Source organism: Nothobranchius furzeri, chromosome 2, assembly GCF_043380555.1.
Source record: "Nothobranchius furzeri strain GRZ-AD chromosome 2, NfurGRZ-RIMD1, whole genome shotgun sequence".
Taxonomy (NCBI): Eukaryota; Metazoa; Chordata; class Actinopteri; order Cyprinodontiformes; family Nothobranchiidae; genus Nothobranchius; species Nothobranchius furzeri.
The window spans coordinates 80054120-80073441 of NC_091742.1; the positions used below are offsets into that span (position 1 = coordinate 80054120).

General features: G+C 42.0%; 1 protein-coding gene across 1 annotated transcript; it reads left to right on the forward strand.

Annotated features, from left to right (window-relative positions):
• The first annotated feature begins 574 nt into the window (after positions 1-574).
• Positions 575-18554, forward strand: LOC107395469 (ras-related protein Rab-39B). The gene is made up of 5 exons (XM_054747447.2): positions 575-809; positions 887-1490; positions 10798-11085; positions 16289-16469; positions 16810-18554. The coding sequence occupies exons 3-5, from the start codon at positions 10871-10873 to the stop codon at positions 17053-17055; spliced, it is 642 nt and encodes a 213-aa protein (XP_054603422.1). The 5' UTR covers positions 575-809; positions 887-1490; positions 10798-10870; the 3' UTR covers positions 17056-18554.
• The last annotated feature ends 768 nt before the right edge of the window (positions 18555-19322 follow it).

The following is a 19322-nucleotide window of genomic DNA, read 5'->3' on the forward strand; positions in this document are numbered from 1 at the left end:
GGGGAGGCTGGGGTTAAACAAAGGCCACACCAAACCATCAATTTTCTCATGCATTTTCTCCATGCAGGGTCACGGGGGGCTGGTGCCTATCTCCAGCAGTCAACGGGCAAACAAGTGGGGTACATGGACAGATTGCCAGTCCATCGCAGGGCAACACAGAGACACACAGGACAAACAACCATGCACACACACACATCTAAGGATAATTTAGACAGACCAATTAACGTGACAGTCATGTTTTTGGACTGTGGGAGGAAGCTGGAGAACCTACACACACACACAGGAAAAACATGCAAACTCCATGCAGAAAGATCCCAGGCTGGGATGAGATCTCAAGACCTTCCTGCTGCAAGGCAACAGCGCTAACCACTGCTCCACCAAACCAATAACTTTTAATTAACGCAAAAATAAATAATTTTTTATTATTATTTGTCAAACACATAAACTCACAATAGGAGTTTTTTTAGGCCATTAAACAACTTAACACGTTTTTTCTGCTTGCATGTATATAAGACTACAATTCCCGCTGGCAATAGCGCGAACGGTGACCACTTCCGCGACTGCGCACTGCAGCTACAGCTCAGGGACAGATTGTGCAACTTCCTGGCTGTTGTTCGACTCTCCTAAGAAAAATAAACGCTTCAAACACGTTTAAAAGCGTTCAGATTTTAAACTCGTTGTTGGATAACATGTTTATTTAGAATGTCATCCACTGTGAGGCTTATTGTAGCAAGTTTAAGAGGCTAAATATTAGCCACGTGATCTAGCTACATTTGCACTGTCACTGCTGATATGTCGAGAGTTTTATGGTCAGAAAACAAACATATCATTTGTCTGTTTATGTGACGCTGGATAACATATAAACACGTCTGTGTATTTTTTTTAGCTCCGTTTCGCAGTTAAGGAAGTGTTCGGAGTTTCTCGTTGCGGCCGTGCTCGCTCCTTTACGGTAGTAGTGGTACTGATGCGGGATGAGTCAGGCTATATGATGCTGCTCCTCCCGCTGCCATTTCATCAGCAGCCAAAAGCTACAAACACTCAGCAAACACAGAAGTGATACGGTGGGATTCCCCCTCCTTTCTCCACGTCCGACGGGTCCAGGCAGAAACAGCTGCCGAAAAGAAGAACAACGGACTCGGGAAGCACGTGAGAGTGAAATCCGGTGTGTTTTTAAAGCTGCACCTGCTCTGAATGCGTTTTTTCTTCAGCGGGCCTGGCACTGGGACACAATTAGCCCTTGACTCCGGGGCCCTGCTTTGGCTACATCTGTTTTGTGTTCGAGTTTCAGGTTAAACATCGAGTGTTTTGCTTTTATCGTTTATTTTTTGACGCCGTGATCTCGCTGCACCCCGAGCATCGATCCAGCCAGACTAGTCGGAGCCATGGAGCCGGCCTCATCCAGGTCCTGATCGGCGTAAAGAAGAGCAACAACCAGGGCCTAAAGCGAAGTCCTCTCTTGCTTTAAACAGGCTCCGTCTCCTCACAATCAGGTCTGTCTTCTAATACTAACCTTTCAATCGGTTCAGCAGCACACGAGTTAACTTTGTCAACCATTTTCAAAGATTAAATTACCGTACTTGGACTAGTTAATGAAAAAGTGTTTTAACTGATAGTTAATCATCAACAGGACCGTGGATTTTGGGAAATGTTGCTGTTAAAATCACCTTTGATTCACTAAACGCACGATCATCTAAAAACAAACAAACATTGTTTACTCAAATATGTGGCAAGCCGTTATAGGACATAATTATACCACACTTCTATTTTAAAAATGATAGACTTCTTAATAATTAGAATAATAATTATAATTCATGTAAAATTACTTTCCAGCATGTAAACATTAATCCTCAGTTAGTACGTCAATATGTTTTTTAAACTCTGATATGTCACTATTATTATTATTTTTTGTTCAACGTTAAACCATAAGCACATAGTATTAGTTGGTGAAGCGTCTTGTCCTGGTTCCATTGATCAAAAATGTGTAAAAATACACTGCTTACTTGTACTGCCATATTGTATTTGTAGACCCGGCACACACTCAGAACAGCCGACCTACTGACACTCACTCCCCAAAACCACAGCGCTTTTAAAGCGTCACATCACGACTAACTGTGTTGAAAAAATTCATATTAAAAATCTGGTAGCACGTTTTCCCGCATTCCTCCATAAATATTAACCGTGATTTTGTAGAGTTTTGTAATGACAATGTTGCCCATCATTAATTAAATCCTGATGTTAAGCGGTACATAATGTAATAGACACGTTTTATTTCCACGCTCCCTTGCCACAGGTAGCAATTAAGATGCAAAATGGCTGCAAAAGCGTTCCACACATCTGGTTTTGCGAGGTCACAAAATCACCAGATAATTCTGCAGTTCAGGTGGTTAAGTTAAAGTCCCATTAGTCATCATCACACACTGGTGAAATTACATCTCTGCTTTTGACCCATCCCCGTGGGGAGCGGTGAGCTGCAGCTGTGGCTAGGGCTGCTCGATTATGGCAAAAATAATAATCACGATTATGGTGACTGAAATTGAGATCTCGATTATTTAGGACGATTTTTCAATTTATGTTGATTTTATTTGTTTTTATTCAGTCATAAAATTGCTCAGGGCACAATCAGGACAAAAATAAATAAGAAACAAGATGATCACTAAAATAACTCCTGATTCCCAGTAAAAAAAGACCAATATACTTGTAGCTCATAGTCTATGACCCAAGGGCTATAGACCTTGGTTTAACTCATTCAAGTCTAACCAGTACAGACCCAAATACCAATATCTTGCAAATACTGACAGCAAGAATTATACAGTGGCATTTATAACAAATAAATGCAAAAAAATTGATGTTCACAAAATGTTGCATAACATTTATTGAGTCGTGTCAATGTGCTGTAGGAGAGTACACTAGCACCGTGTCCTCAGAGAGATTAGTTATTTATCAGCGTGAGGAAGTTATTTCTACCTTATTTATAAACTATTTATTTACAAGTCGTCCATCAGTTAATGTAATAATTGTCCCAACCACAGCTGCACCCCCCACCCGGTCTCACAGCAATTGGGGCAAGCTGTACGTGTGTTTAGCGCACCGCACATTTAGCCGTTTTTAGTGGCTCAGGAGTCCGCAGGTGCGGTGTGTGTGTCACTCACTTTGGTTACTCCAACAGGGAGCCGGCTCCGAGAGCTGTTTCTTTAGTGACTGACACTTCACTACATCATTCCCTTTCCTAATGTCCTGAAGAAAGGTCCGGAGCGCAGGCGGAGTGTTTAGCTAACCTGCAGGAAACGTCGACAACGACAGTTATCCAGAAAGTAGCTAAGGGTTACCAGAGATGTTTCTGAGGTGTTCGCTAGGTACTTTTAAGATTTAAAAAGTCAAGAAGCGGGTCTGAAAAGCTGTTAGAAACAGCGTCAAAGTCGCCAAGTTGGCAACACTTTGGGAGGAGCGCTTCATTTGCAACTCGGGGCAGCGCAAGTGGGAGGAGCAAATAATCGGCTTGTTTTGTTTTTATAATCGTTCAAAGCTCAGATCGTAATCGTGATTAAAATTCGATTAATTGAGCAGCCCTAGCTGTGGCTGCGCTCAGGAAACATTACAAGCAAGAAGAAAGACTGTAGCGTGTTTCCACAAGGGTCTGTGTTTTATTTTATTTTCTCATCTACGGAGGTTTCACGGGAAATGGTGCACTTTTTATTTTTTTTGTAAATGGCTTGTATTTGTATAGCACCTTTTAAGGGTTCTACAACCCTCCAAGGTGCTTTACAACATAGTCATCCACACATTCACATGCTGATGATGATGAGCTATAATGTAGCCGCAGCTGCCTTTGGGCACACTGACAGAAGCGAGACTGCCGAACACTGGCGCATCAGTCCCCCTGACCACCTCCAGTTAGCTAGCACTAGTTAGGCAACTGGAAATCTGCATGTGGCTTTTATTTTGAAAGTTTGTGGATGTTTTAAATTGCTTTCATAATTGACTTCTGCTTAAAAACATCTGATCCTCCTGTTATCATATAGTTGCCTTCCATAGTCAAGATAAGTTTGAGAAAACAAGTTTATAAAAGCGTTATGATCCCATCCATCACCTTTGCTTATATTTAGCACCAGATTTCGATCATTTAGCTTCAGCTGAGGTTTGACATGTAAAAAGGACCTTTTAACCACCAGCTGGAGAGCCCATCAGGCTGATACTCACTGGGGATTCACTCACTAATGTTTGCACACCAACCAAACTATGCAACCTGACTCCAGAGCCGTAGGGGATGATGGGATTTTTCATGGGTCTGGCTCTCTCTGTCTTTAAGATAGATATATTGCATAAGATGTAGAGATAATACAAGTAGAGCATTTTAGGAGCGATTTCACTGAGTTTTAAACTAGAATAACACTCTTTGTGTGTTATTGTAATGATACCTATAGAAAAACTGATAAATACACTGTAAATTAGCTGTTCACCTTTTACCAACTGAAAAATTACTTAATATTTCTGCAAAACCAAACCAACTTAAGTTTCTATAAAATATTTTATTGACATCTGATATGTTCTCACCTACCCAAAGCATCAAAACAGTTATTTACATTATAGAATAGAATCATCTTTATTAATCTCACAGTGAGGAAATCCACTTGCTACAGCAGCACAACCACTTAGAGAGAAGGAAGAAGAAAAATAACAACAAGATTACAAGTAAACACACAAAGGCGGTAAGCTATTACTGTAACCTTCAACCACTAAAAACAATGAATAAAAAAATCGGGTTTCCAGACCTATGCAGCATAAGGGACACATAAATACTAATGTACATCTGGTATTGCACAAGTATTCAACACATACTGAATATTGCATTGATGGTATTGTGTAACAGGATAATGCCAGTACCAGTTAAACTGAGGAGCTTTCGGGTTTTAAAAGAGACTATGAGTAGTTATCTTATCTGTTGTAGATTGCTATTTGAACTGTCTCAATTTGAAGAATAATATACTGGCTTTGGACCAGATTGATGAGCTAACTATTTCAAGAAAGGCTGCTTACTGAGTGGATTTCTGCCATCACTGTTCATATCAAAACTACTTTCTACACATTTAAACCTGTGTGTTGTTTTACTATAACATTCCAGCAGGAATATTATGGGATCACTACTAGAAGTGTCCCAGAATGCTATGGAAATGCTAAAGCTAGCTGCTGTTATCAGTATAAGCAAATGATATTCTGTTACAGTTTTACCATCCCTTTTTGATGAACATTTCTGAGTTATGTTTTCTTTTTAATTAATGTATGTGTTGTTGACGTTTTAACTGGTGGTGGGGGGTGGGGGGAGGGGGTGGGGGGGTGGGGAGCTTAAATCCACTTTAGGTTTGGACTAGCAGTTAGCATCTCTAATCTTTATAAATAATCTCTATTTCTTCAAACTCAGGTCATTGAAAGGTAAGGTGGTAATTCATTTTAAACGTTTCCATGGCAAACAGCGTCATCTTTGAGTATATTTATTTGAAGTTAAAAGAAGTTAGGTCATTTCCGATGTGTGTCCATCTGTCTAAACTAAAATGTTTAGTTTGTTAAAATTCGCTATTCCCCCCCCCCACCCCCCACCCCCCACCCCCACCCCCCCCAAAAGTATTATTCCTTACTACTAATACTAATGCTGTTGTTGGGGATTTAGTTAATTGTAAAATCAATTCTCAGTTAAGTAATACAATTCCCTGACTGTCTATAAAGCTAAGGTATAAAGTGACTGAAAACACTCTGGGCGTGATTGTGTTTGGAGCTTTGTAAGAACCCTCCAAACTGTGTTGTTGTTTGTGTTTACAAAAGTATCTCATCAGGTCAAAGTCTGCTTCATCAGCAACTACAAAGTTGAAAGTCTTGAAATATTGATTTATTATTGATCAAACAGTTCTTGAAACACAGCTCCTGATCAGTCAGCTGTTAAAACAAATAGCCATTTATCACAAATGCACAACCCTTCAGTCTTCATGCAGGGGTTGAGTGAACGACCAGCCCTAAAGCAACAGTAAAATTTCTTTTATGAGCTAAATGTTGCGGTGCTTCATGCCTGCCTGATCTAATTATTTGTAGGCTTTCACATCTAGATGCCAAAGCCTCCTTTCAAATGGAGAATTAGTCCACAGCAGTAATCCACATAGCTGCTTCTTATTAAAACATGAGGCAAAGCCGTCAAGTGACTTGAAAAGTATAAGAGGATTTTCTAAGGCCTTGTGGTTTTAATTGAATCATGCAACGAATGCAGTGAAAGATAGTGATATAAGCACGGGGCGGAGGTGATAATAACCCTAGCCCTAGTCAGTCAGTCTGTTGTGAGATCTGCTGTCGCATAAAGCCACATCACACACAGGATGTGATGGGTTACCGTTTACTTTAAAAGGTATTAAAACAGTATAAGTACAGCTTTGTGATGCCAGAAAGAGAAGTAGAGCAGAACATCTCAAGGCTGTAGTTATGCTACTGCTGACTCAGCCTCTATCAACTCTGATAACAAAACATCTCCTGAGAGGTGTTTTGTACAGAAATGTATGAAGCACAATACATTTTACCTCCTCTAGTGAAAACATAGGAACATGGACATGAACATGGACTTTACAGAATACAATTAAATTGTACAATTGTGCCAAAAATATACATTTAGCAATATTTAGCTCTTGAGAGCAAACACAAGGTGGAAACTTCTTGAGAAAATTAAATGTTATGTCTAAATGTTGTAACATACATGTAGATGGTAAGGTAGTGTAAATCTATTTATCAACGTGTAACTTGCCATCAAGAAGTCCCATAATCCTTAGACAGGGGGTTTCTTCACCCTACTTTTATTTTGGTGGGATACTTTTGATTTATGGCAGATAGAACATGCATATTAGTGGGATATTTACTTTAAAACTAACAATTATATTTAGATTCTAAAATTGTGATGCAACTTTTTATTTTCACAATTAACTAAATATTTGACTTTATATTTAGATTTTATTCTAAAAATGTACATAAAACATTTCTAAAATTAAATTGAAATTGAGAGGAAGGCAGCAACTCGCTCACACTGTTTACAGTGGGGATGGGGAGCTGCTGACGTCAACTGGGGCTATAGTCGGACGGTGGAAGGAATACTTTGAGGAGCTCCTCAATCCCACCAATGCGCATTCCGAGGAGGAACCAGAGCCGGGAGACCTGGGGATGGACTGTCCAATCTCTGGGGCAGAAGTTGCTGAGGTAGTCAAACAACTACACAGTGGCGGAGCCCCGGGGGTGGATGAGGTTCGTCCTGGGTATCTTAAGGCTATGGATGTTGTAGGGCTGTCATGGTTGACACATCTCTGCAACATTGCGTGGTCATCGGGGGCAGTTTCTGTTGAGCGGCAGACCGGGGTGGTGGTCCCCATCTTTAAGAAGGGTGACCTGAGGGTGTGTTCCAACTATAGGGGGATTACACTCCTCAGCCTCCCTGGAAAGGTCTACTCCAAGGTACTGGAGAGGAGGGTCCGATCGATGGTTGAATCTCAGATAGAGGAAGAGCAATGTAGTTTTCTTTCCTGGCCGTGGAACCGTGGACCAGCTCTATACCCTTGCAAGGGTGATGGACGGGGCATGGGAGTGTGCCCAACCAATCCACATTTTTTTTGTGGATTTGGAGAAGGCTTATGACCGTGTCCCCAGGGGCACCCTGTGGGGGACGCTCCAGGAGTATGGGGTGGGCGGCTTTCTGTTAAGGGCCATTCAGTCCCTTTACCAGAGGAGCGTGAGTTTGGTCCACATAGCCGGCGGTAAGTCGGACCTGTTCCCGGTGAGGGTTGGACTCCGCCAGGGCTGCCCTTTGTCACCGGTTCTGTTCATTACCTTTATGGACAGAATTTCTGGGCGCTGCCGTGGTGTGGAGTGTGTCGAGTTTGGTGGCAGGAGAATCTCGTCTCTGCTTTCTGCGGATGATTTGGTCCTCCTAGCTTCATCCAGCTCTGACCTTCAGCTCTTGCTGGGTAGGTTCGCGCCCGAGTGTGAGGCGGCTGGGATGAGGATCAGCACCTCCAAATCTGAGACCATGGTTCTCGACCGGAAAACGGTGGCTTGCCAACTCCGGGTCGGGGGAGAGATCCTACCTCAAGTGGAGGAGTTTAAGTATCTCGTGGTCTTGTTCACGAGTGAAGGTAGGAGGGATCGGGAGATTGACAGGCGGATTGGTTCGGCGTCTGCAGTGATGCGGATGCTGAGCCAATCTGTCGTGGTGAAGAGGGAGCTGAGCCAGAAAACCAGGCTCTCGATTTACCGGTCAATCTACGTCCCAATCCTCACCTATGGTCATGAGCTTTGGGTAATGACCGAAAGAACGAGATCGCGGATACAAGCGGCCGAAATGAGTTTCCTCCGTAGGGTGGCCGGGCTCAGCCTTAGAGATAGGGTGAGGAGCTCGGACATTCGGGAGGGACTCGGAGTAGAACTGCTGCTCCTCCGGATCGAAAGGAGCCAGTTGAGCTGGTTTGGGCATCTGGTCAGGATGCCTCCTGAACGCCTTCCTGGGGAGGTGTTTCGGACATGTCCTGCCGGCAGGAGGCCCCCGGGTCGACCCAGGACACGTTGGAGAGGTTACATCTCCAATCTGGTCCGGGAACCCCTTGAGGTCCTGCCGGAGGAGCTGGTGGAGGTGGCCGGGGAGAGGAAGGTCTGGAGCTCCCTAGTTGGGATGCTGCCCCCTCGATCCGGACCCGGATAAGCGGAGGAAGACGACGACGACGAAATTGAATCTAAATGTGGAGCTCTAACTTAATTGATATCTAAATGCATTCTAAATATGCAGACTAAATGTACTTCCAATGTGAATTCCTGAAAATCAATGACAGTAATGATAAAAATGACTGTATTACCCTGTAGGTCTTGTTGATATGATTTTATTTGATGCACTTTTTTGAACTAAACATTGATATTTATGTTCTTATTTACATTGTTGTGATGCCTGTCCTGTAATGAAATTGGTTTCACAAATGATGTCAGTGACTTGAAATTGGATGTTCTTACATGATGTATAAACAATAACATTAGCTTGTTAATAAGCTTAGTGCAAAATAATAACTGTAATTTGTCTTAAAAACATCAGAAATCACCTGCAGCCACAAAGCCTTATGGGCTCGACACACGGGAGGCGACATCGCCTCTCCTCCATTCATTTTCAATGAGACATGCGCGGCAAAGCGATAATCTCCCTCCTACTAAGCGAAACGCGAAAAACGTGCGTGTGAAATTTTGCGCTCGTGCACAGGCGACCCAGCGACACGATACCAGAAAGTTGAAATATTTTCAACTTTTCATCGCTGTCGCTCGGACGAGGACCAATCAGCGGAGGTTTCATTCACTGACCAATGAGCGGGCAGGATGCTCCGTACATCTCCGACCAAACATGAAGGAGAAGTTAATTATTATTATGTGTCATATAGTAAAATCAGAAGTAAGATTTCACATAACTCTAGCAGCACCTTGTGAAACATCATATCTACCACTTTATTAACTCTGAACCGCTTAAATAACCTTAATTCCCTCCAACCTGACACAGCCAATCAAAACAACGGAAGTTTCAATTCCGCAATGGACCAGAGCGCTTAGACGGCTTTGCCGCCGGCCCCTGCCACGGGTCGCCTCCTGTGTGTCAGGTAATAAAAGCGACAGTGACGAATTTCGCTGATCGCGGTCGTTTGTCGCCTCCCGTGTGTGGAGCCCCTTATGCTCATAAAGTAGCATCATGTCACTGTCTGGCTCGCCAGTCACAAAACGGGCTTATGAATAGGAAGGTGCACTTGCTTTATAGCACGAGTGTCATGGCCAAATTAAAATCCTAATGTCATGGAATTTTACAAATGTTAGACTAAAGTAACAATGTTACTTACTGCGTCGCTCGACATGGTGCCTTGTTTTGATACTATCGAGCCGCGCTCTGGCCGTACATCACTGGGAAACTTTTTTTTTTCTAGTGAAGAGTTTGTGCGCGCTCTCGTGCCGGGCGCAGTTACTCACAGCGCCGAGCGCGTCGCTAATGAGTTTCGTTTCTTCATCCTGCCCCATGCTCCTTTAATCTGAATATATATTTATATGTAGCTCAAAATGTATTGATTTAATTTAAAGATGCAACTTTATATTTCTTCAGATTTTGTTCTAAATATTTATTTAGATTACCAGTTTCTTCCCAGGAAAAATGGTTGGAGAAGAAAAGTGAGTGAATATTTAGATATAACTTCATGTTTTTAAGTATTAAGATAGAGCTTTCCACATTTAGACTGAACAACAATCGGTTTTAGAAGCGTAATATGATCAGAAATAGCTTTTGATTATTCAGTGTCTAACTTTATAATAGTAATTATTTTTATTGATTAAAATAAAACACCTCAGATTAATTTTGCAGAAGCTTCTTACTGTTGATTCAGTCTTCACCATTTTACTGCACTGTCAAAAGTTAATTTTTCTAACATGTTTAGCTGTGATTTGTTATTCGTCCCCGCGTCTAGCCCGTGAAGACTCTTTTTCCAAAATTATAACATGGTTGCCTCTGTAAACAAGATTTTAGTCTTTAAATACATCTATGCATTAAGAGCTAACGGGTGTTTTCTGTTTGATGCTGACTTTGTTTCCTATCAGGACCTTTTCCCACGGTTAGAAAGTCCCATCAGAAACCTTGCCAGGCCTACAAGGATAAACCTCGCACTGTGTTTGTCTTCACATCGATCCAAAGCAATAAAGTTTTATTCATTCATCACTAGTTACTTATTTATCTCAAACACTACTGTGCCTTTTCTCTTTCACTTTTATCAGAGCTCACTCACGCTCGTGCTTCTCCAACACACCAGACTGACCGACACGGCCGTGGGGGGGAAGCCTTCGAGTCATGGAGGCGATATGGCTCTATCAGTTCCGGCTCATCGTCATCGGGGACTCCACTGTGGGAAAGTCGTGTCTAATCCGGCGGTTCACCGAGGGGCGCTTCGCACAGGTGTCCGACCCCACCGTTGGCGTGGATTTCTTCTCCCGGCTGGTAGAGATCGAGCCTGGAAAGAGGATCAAGCTGCAGATCTGGGACACAGCGGGCCAGGAGCGCTTCAGGTGAGAGGAGCAACCCAAACATCTGTGGACAGCTGTTCTGTGATGTTGTTTGATTTGCAGTGGGTAGAGACAAACATGTCCAGATTGTTTCTATTGGTCGAAATCATTTAAAATCTGTGTGCTACACCTTCCAGTCTGAGCCAAATATCATTTCCTGAGTGCTTCAGCAGTGTCTGGGTGCTAACTGTTGATGTCTAATCTACGTTTAAAACTTTGACGTTAACTGTTGGGTCAAGCTGCAGCCAAGTAACATTAGCAAACACAAAAATGACTACAACTCAGTCGGTTTAAAGTTTAGTTTGAGGCTTCTTTACGACTCACTGCTCCAGTTACTCTGGGGTTTTAAAACAACAAAACTGGAAACTGTTCTTTGAGCTCTTATATAGCATAGGGTATGTCCTGGGGGCTCAAAATGACCAAGTAGCCCTGATAAATGGCCGAACATAATCCCAATCTCTACAATAGAAAGACTGGTTTGCCCCGCCCACTCGGGCAGGACATGAATATTAAATTAGCTTTACCCTGATGAGCCAGTGACACTGCCTGAAGCTGGAAACTCTGCAGTTGTGTACTTTATCTACATAACTGAACAGGCAAGCTTTGAACCGTGTTTGAACCAGAACGTTAGCAGTGGCTGAGGCCAGCGGTAGTCTGTGGCTAGTATCACCACGACTACATTTACATATTGCTGATGCTGAAGTAGTTTGGGACATGCTGGCCACAGCTCCGGTGATGTGTTATTGCAGCTTTTCCCAGACTGTTTCTCTGTGGCCTTCACAGTGTTACTAATTAGAGTGTAAAGCTGGTCGGACACAGCGTGGACATTTCTGGTTTGGTACATGTGACAGCCCTAGCTGCCTTTATTCAACAGTAAGATAAAAGAAGATTTGAATTCTAGAACCCCTTTGAACAAATGGTTTTATCATCAGCTCGTTCATTGTTTTGTTTGTTAATTTCAAGCAGTTGGTGGTTTTAGTTTCCTTTGATAACAGGTGACTGAAACACGACTTTCACACATGTGCTCACACACTCATCATCCTGACAGAGGGAGCCTGCTCTCACCTGCTGGAAAGTATGACTGTTTCCATAGCAACACTGACACATCCCTCTAAGATCAGAAGGCAAACGTTTTCTGATTGAAATATAAAATAACAAAGAGCTATTTAAGACCTTTGATAGAAAAAGATACCAAGAAGCAGTGCCTAATCGTTCTGTTTTCCATCTATGTCCGTAAAACAATGTGACATATTCTGAAGGATAAAGGAGTTATGGAGAAAATATTCTAAGGAAAACTTGTGATGTCAGAAGCTGATTTACACCATGATGTTTAAAGCACAGCGGTGGGTTTTGGTTGTTGTAGTAAAGGCTGATAAACTGGAAGAGGATCAAAGTATATGGAGCAAACATTAAGCTCTTAAAGTGGTGCCTTCGTCATTTGCATAGTTTTTTTTTTAAATATATTATTTTTCGATTAAAATAAGAAAGATCCTCATAAAGAAGCCTTTATGGGGGTCTGGTATTTATTCATGGACCACAGCTAAGTTTAGTTTTAACTTCTGAGCAACATCACGGTTGCTAGGAGACAGGACATATGCTGACTGAGAGGGGGGGGGGGGGGCACTCACTTCAGGTAAACGAAGGACACGGCCCGTTTAGCGCGAGCAAGACTGATCCTTACAAGGGTGCTGTTCTTGAATTTGGACTCTTTATCTCAGGTTACCCTGTCCTGGAACTAGGATAGTTCCTGTGGACCAGTTCTCAACTCCTAGTCCTGTTTCTGTTATCGAAACCTTTGGTTAATTTTACCAAACCTTCACAATAAATGTTTCCTTTTCACCGGCCGGCTTGAAACAACCATTTTCCAGGACCCATGCTGACAAAGCAGAATGGATGGACAAGAAACGTAACAGTATTCATGATGCTTTTTAATATCGCCATTTCTAAACTCCCAAAACTAAAAAAATGCAGCAGACATCTCTCCACAACGCAACAGTTTATGCCTCTTTGTGGGCTCCTGTAGAGCTTCGTAACAACAATGGCTTTTTTTTGGTCATCGACTGCTGCTTCATACAGCTGCTCTTCTCATCCCCAGTTAGGGGTACTTTGACAGAGTAAGACAACTTTATTCTTATTCATTTCTGTAGACGCCTTTTAAGACTGATCAGTAATGTCACTCACTGCCGAGAGAGTCCTGAAAGGGCAAACTTTGTATGGAGATGGTGGGCTGAGAGGCCCAAGCCATCATATGTACCCCATCACCTTCTGCCCTCCCAGACATTTCCTGAAACTCCTGTATTTTTCTTAATTTAGTTTTTATGATTCAGTAGCTCACTTTCAACACCTCACACCATCTTGTAGCTTTTTTGGTTTTGTTTGTGCCATGTCTAATGGTTTTTATCATTTGTTGCATTATCTTTATTTTTGATAGCGCTGTTGACTTTTCTCTTATTCTGTTGTTTTGAGTAGGAATTTTTATCCTTGATTATTTATGCTATGTTTTTATGTATTTTACCTGATTTTCATGCTTTCATTGTGTTTTGTTGATTTGTTCAAGCATTTGGCTCTTTTATGTACAGCACTTTGGTTAGCTGCCATGCTATTTTGAAAGTGTGCTTTATAAATAACTTGGCATGGTATGGTACTGTAGCGGAGGCAAATTGATGATTTTATCTGTTATGACCATGAAGATGTAATATTCTATATAAATATAAAGTGTTAACCTGCTAGGGTTTTATTGTAATTAATCAGAAGATTCTAGGATTTAATTCAGAAGATCTAGGTTCTTTGTGTTTTTCAGTGATCAACCACACTTCGTGTTACTTCAAGAAAGAGTCAAGTTTATAAAAAAAAATTATTTTACAAACTATTTTAAACATGACTAATGAATTAAGCATTTACTGTGAGTGGATGTAACTAAAAGTGCTGAAGGAACCTATGTGTGAATGCGATATCAGTCAGAGCTTCCTTATCAAAATAAGCGGAGTTCTGGTGAAAAGAATTTTGTTTGCTCTAAGCTATAAAGTGGTTATCATCAAAAATACATTCAGACGCAATCTCTCTGTGTTCTACCTCACCCTTTGATGACCCTCGTCACGGATCCGGAGGTCAGAGAGGTCAGATGACCTCGGGGCGCCCAGGTCCGGTAGATTGATCGCGAGGAAATCGACTTCTCCAGTCCAGAGTTGTCAACAGGCAACACAGGTTGGAATCAGCTTGCGTCTCAGGAATAACTCTTAAGGAGTTTAACAATATCAGCTTTGTTCTGCAGGAAGTGCTTACTCAGCTTCGTAGGTGCAAAAAGAATTTTGACAACGAGTCAAAATCTTTGATGGTTGCAGAGTTTTTGCTACAGATGGCGGGTCTGAGCGATTCTCTAGAACTAACGAATCTCTCAGCATGTTTTAGTTTTAAAGTTTAGTCGTTATGGTTTGGACAGCCAGTCAGAGGCTGACAAGTTTGGATATGTTACCAAGGCAACTCAGAAACACACCCTCTTTGATATGGAGGCTCTGATCTGGGTAAAAGGTTAGCTATGTGTAATCAATTTAACTTAGCCGTACTTGTTATTGTGCAGAGCAGGTGTGAGGACCTTGTCGTCAAAACACGGTGAACACATTGCAGGTTCTATTAGACACACATAATATAAATCCATTCAGTGTGCACAGATTATTGAAGCATTTCATTAAATTATAATTATCATAAGTAATAATAAACAAATGTTTATTTAATGATTTATCTAGATTATAGGTCATAGAAGGAGTTTATATTGAATTAGTAAATGATTCTTGAATTTAGCAATTGATTCGAGCTGGAGTTGGAGTCTCCTGGAAGCAGGCAGATGAGACCTTGGGAGAGAAAGTTATTGTTTCTGATTCAGATTTGCAGAGTCTGAATCCCAGCTGGTGTGAAGCCTGCTCATTAAAGGGAACACATGCTATGTTGTGTCTCCTTTCTGACCAGATGTTGAATAGATGGTAAAAGGTCAGGCTGTACCTAAACTGACCATTGCTAGACGCTACAGTATGGTATGGTAAGGTATAGCAGAAACGCAGCTGTAGTGTTTTTCCAGTAGAGGAACAAGGGCCAAAACAGACCACCAGGGTAGAGGTATGTCTTTAACATTCCCAATGACCATTCATTAGAAATGTCAGATAAATGCAAACACCTAACGACGGTGACCTAATTTTTCTAATCAAAAAGAAACACAATGGTCCAGTTTATAATTTGGGTATGAAAGAGCAATAAGTGCTTCTTTAATCTTAGGGCTAGATGTTGATTTTAGGTTTTAATCTCTGTTTCTTGGTAATTTGGGTTTTTTTTTTTTTGCAATACAGTTCTCATCTCATTCCCTTCTTCACTCCTCCAGTGACGCAGATCTTTCAGTTACTGCTGTTTCATCTACTTCCATAAATACACCAGTTTATATTAAGTAAATGTCCAACTTGAATGAATCACTTGACAGGCCTATTTTTCTCAGTCTACTCCTTCTTTCTGTATCCTCTTTGCTGACTAATCATCCCTCCATCCTTGTGTGACACGGTCTCTCTTCCTCTTCCTGAACTATAACCTGTAATCATCGTACCCATTTTGTTCCCACTGTCACTGTGTGTGTGTGTCCTCAGGAGAAAAACAAGGCATCCGTTTGCACTCATGCTCCTTCCAACGGCTGATTTTTACATGAAATAAAAACCGTCACCTCTAGGTGTTTATGTAGGATACTGACTTTCTCGTCGCATCTTTCATACCTCGGACTTCTCACTTCAGTCAACGTTCTCCCTTCTTGTCTGAATCACATCTTTCCTGGCTCTGAAAATGAATCATTATCTAGTTTATCCTTCATTAGTCGCATGGTTTTGGAAGATAGATGTGGGAGGTCAGAAAACCAGTAGGACTGGCTAATTGTTGTGCTCTGTAACCAGGTTAAGCAGTACAACCAATGCAGGTTTACATCACTGCAGTTTGGTGGCAGCCATCTTGAACTAGGCTGACGAGATATTTTGCTAACGAACGGGGTTGGTTACAAAAGGTCTTGTACAGTTAGTGCTCAAACTGTGTGTTGGGCATGACCTCTGATTTCAACTCAGAATCTGTAATATCGACCCGCATTGAGGCTTTCAGCAGTGGATGATGATGATAAACCCTTTAATGCAATTCCTTTTGTATTCAGAGACCTTTAATTGCCTTTCTTTTACTTCCTGTGTAGATCTATTACCAGAGCTTACTACCGTAACTCTGTGGGCGGACTCCTTCTCTTCGACATTACCAACCGCCGCTCCTTTCAGAATGTCCACGACTGGCTGGAGGAGGCCCGCAGCCACGTCCAGCCTCACAGTATCGTTTTCCTGTTGGTGGGTCACAAGTGTGACCTGGAGGCACAGCGCCAGGTGTGTTCACTTTACATTGTGATCAGTGCTTGTCTGTTCAGAGGTGAGACATGACCGCCATTTAATTTTTATGGGGAAGCTGGAGGAGGGAGAAAAGAAATTCAGAATGGCATTGCAAAAAACAGCTGGGGTAGCAGTTATTTTATTCTGATCTTAGTAATTAACTTCTCAGAGTTCTCACTTAGCAGCTGCTTTCTTGACAGCTCAAATCCTTAAATGATGCTACTTCAGTTTCAGATGATTGTAGAAATTCAGTCTACTGGAATCAAATCTGTCATTCCATGTTTGATAATTCTATCATCACATCGAGAAATTCACCCTAACGCATTTCATCTTCCAGGTGACTCGGCAAGAAGCAGAGAAGCTGGCAGGGGCATATGGGATGCGCTACATCGAGACGTCGGCCCGCGACGCCATCAACGTGGAGCACGCCTTCACCGAGCTGACCAGAGAGATCTTTGCCTTGGTGAGGTCAGGCGACATCACGATCCAGGAGGGCTGGGAAGGTGTGAAGAGTGGCTTTGTCCCTAATGTGGTCCATTCATCAGAGGAGGTGACCAAGAGTGACCGTCGTTGTCTCTGCTGATCTGGAAACTGGCCAAACGATGGAGAGAGAAGGTTTATAGAGGGGTGGAATATTGAAAGGGGTGGTGAGGCAGACAGACTGACGTGTTGACTTGCTGGCTGAGACTGTCGGTAACCCCTTTGGTTGTTCTTCCTTCAGACTGGATGCAGATATGGACATGTGAGGAGTTTCAAATTGCCGGTTTAAGGTATAGACAGACACGGTAAACTTGGATGAGGTATCGTGTCCATTTCTGTTTATTTCTTAGGATTATTTTCATTTGGGGGCTCTCTTTGGTTTTGTTACGGGTTCACATTCCTCGAAAGACTCACAAAAGGCCTTAGAAATAGGGTCTATTTTTGTTCTACATTTAAGTATAAAACTCTATTTTATCTTCTCCCATCTACACTATATGCAATGTTGTGATCACAGAAGGCAATCCCATCCATTTTTTGTATGAAGAAAAACAAAATCAGTGTCCTTAGATTAAACTCCTCCTGGTAAAGTGGTCTTACTCCACATTCCCAAACTCAACAGAGTAATCCTAAATTTCACAACTACTCCTTACTGGACCTGTGATTCTCTTGTCACTTTACTTCTCTTTGGAGCAATTTAGACCTCCAGTCGATGTCTGTTGTTCTGTTAAACGTCACTAAAACAACACTGTCACCGTAAAGGACTCTTACAGCTGGTAGAGAAGTGTACAGATTAACTGGACACAGAGGACTTGTGGGCTCAACTAACTAAACTTCTAACTTCTACTGGACATAAGTTGGAAAGGGTGGACCTGGAGAGCACCTTAACAGCCAAATCTGAAGTGTAAAGCCTCGGTTGGGGCATTTGAAGAAAGGAAGTAAAAAATAAATTAATTAAAAAAACATTTTGACTATTATAAAGAGATGGGCCACATCAAATAAAGGGATGCTTGATGAACGGACTTCACATAACCAACAAAACACGTGTCGGACTGAAGGAAGAGAACCCAGTAGACCCTGTGCACGTTAGCAATTGCTACTTCCGGTTTATAAACCTTGGCTTGCACCTACGGTTCCGGTTGTCGCCACAGCGCCATCAAAATGGATGGAGCCTGCAGCGAACTGTACGTCTCAAGATGCCTTGGAAATTTACCGAGAATTTCAGTGGACGATGTTCATCGCATTGTAAATGACTTTTCATCTGCTCCACAAAGTAAGACTAGGTTCAGTTGACCACCTAACTATCCAATACATGCAAAGGCACACTACATGTGTACATCATTTAATGCAAGTAGTTTACTTTGCTTTTATATCTGTGCAAATGTAATGTCATACACAAATTTTATTCATAGTTTTATGAACCCCAACTCTATAAATGGATGTAACAACAGCGTACGGTGCACAATGTCAAACAAGAGCAGACTTGCGGGTGAGAACTATTTTAGTCTCCAGTTTCAAACTTCTCAACTGTCTTCATTTGATGACTATATTTCAAAATGTATTCCTACCCAAATGATGTGGAATTAAAGTCATAATGCTACATAACCCCGTCATTTTGTCTAATCATCAGTGCTTTGAGTCATACTTAAGCTATTCTATGCTAGACAAATCATGAGATTTCTGCCTCAGTTTAAACACTGACTAGACCTCTAACTAACCACACTTCTGGGACGCATCTGAAATGTACCGGTGTGTGCCCGGTGGAGACAAAGTTATTGACTATGATGGTGGCTATTAACTGTATGTTGCCCTCACGCACTGAGTAGAAAGCCAGATTTAGTGCCTTGTTCACACTTGATAAAAGAGATAGGCAGATTAATTGGGTTTCTTCTGCAGGACTGAGGGCATTGCTGGTAAATGAGCTGAACTAAAAAGGTAGAGGTCTCAAGTAACTGGTTCAAAACAACAGTAGAACTCAGGGCTATGTTTACAGTGAAAGTAAGAGCATTCCCATACCAACAACGTGAAGGGAACTCAAGGGACTGCAACAGCTGTGTACCCATAAGAAAACCACTAATCAGTGAGGCTAACTGGTAAAAAAAGGCTTTACTTTGCTAGGGAGCATGAAGATTGGACTAGTGGAAGGTCATGTGGTCTGATGAGTCAGGATGGACCCTGTTCTAGAGTGATGGGTTCATTAGGGTAAGAAGAGGTGGATGAAATAATGCACCCATCATGCCTAGTGCCTACTGTACAAGCCTGTGGGGGCTATGATCTGGGGTTGCTGCAGTTGGTCAGGTTCAGCAACAGGATGTGCTCCAAGAAAGAGGTCAGATGACTACCTAAATATACTGAATGACCAGGTTATTCCAA

Coding starts and splice junctions, on each gene's coding strand:
- LOC107395469 (XM_054747447.2), top strand. CDS start 10,871: ATGGAGGCGATATGGCTCTATCAGTTCCGGCTCATCGTCATCGGGGAC. Junction 11,086..16,288: donor GCGGGCCAGGAGCGCTTCAG/GTGAGAGGAGCA, acceptor CTTCCTGTGTAG/ATCTATTACCAGAGCTTACT. Junction 16,470..16,809: donor ACCTGGAGGCACAGCGCCAG/GTGTGTTCACTT, acceptor TTCATCTTCCAG/GTGACTCGGCAAGAAGCAGA.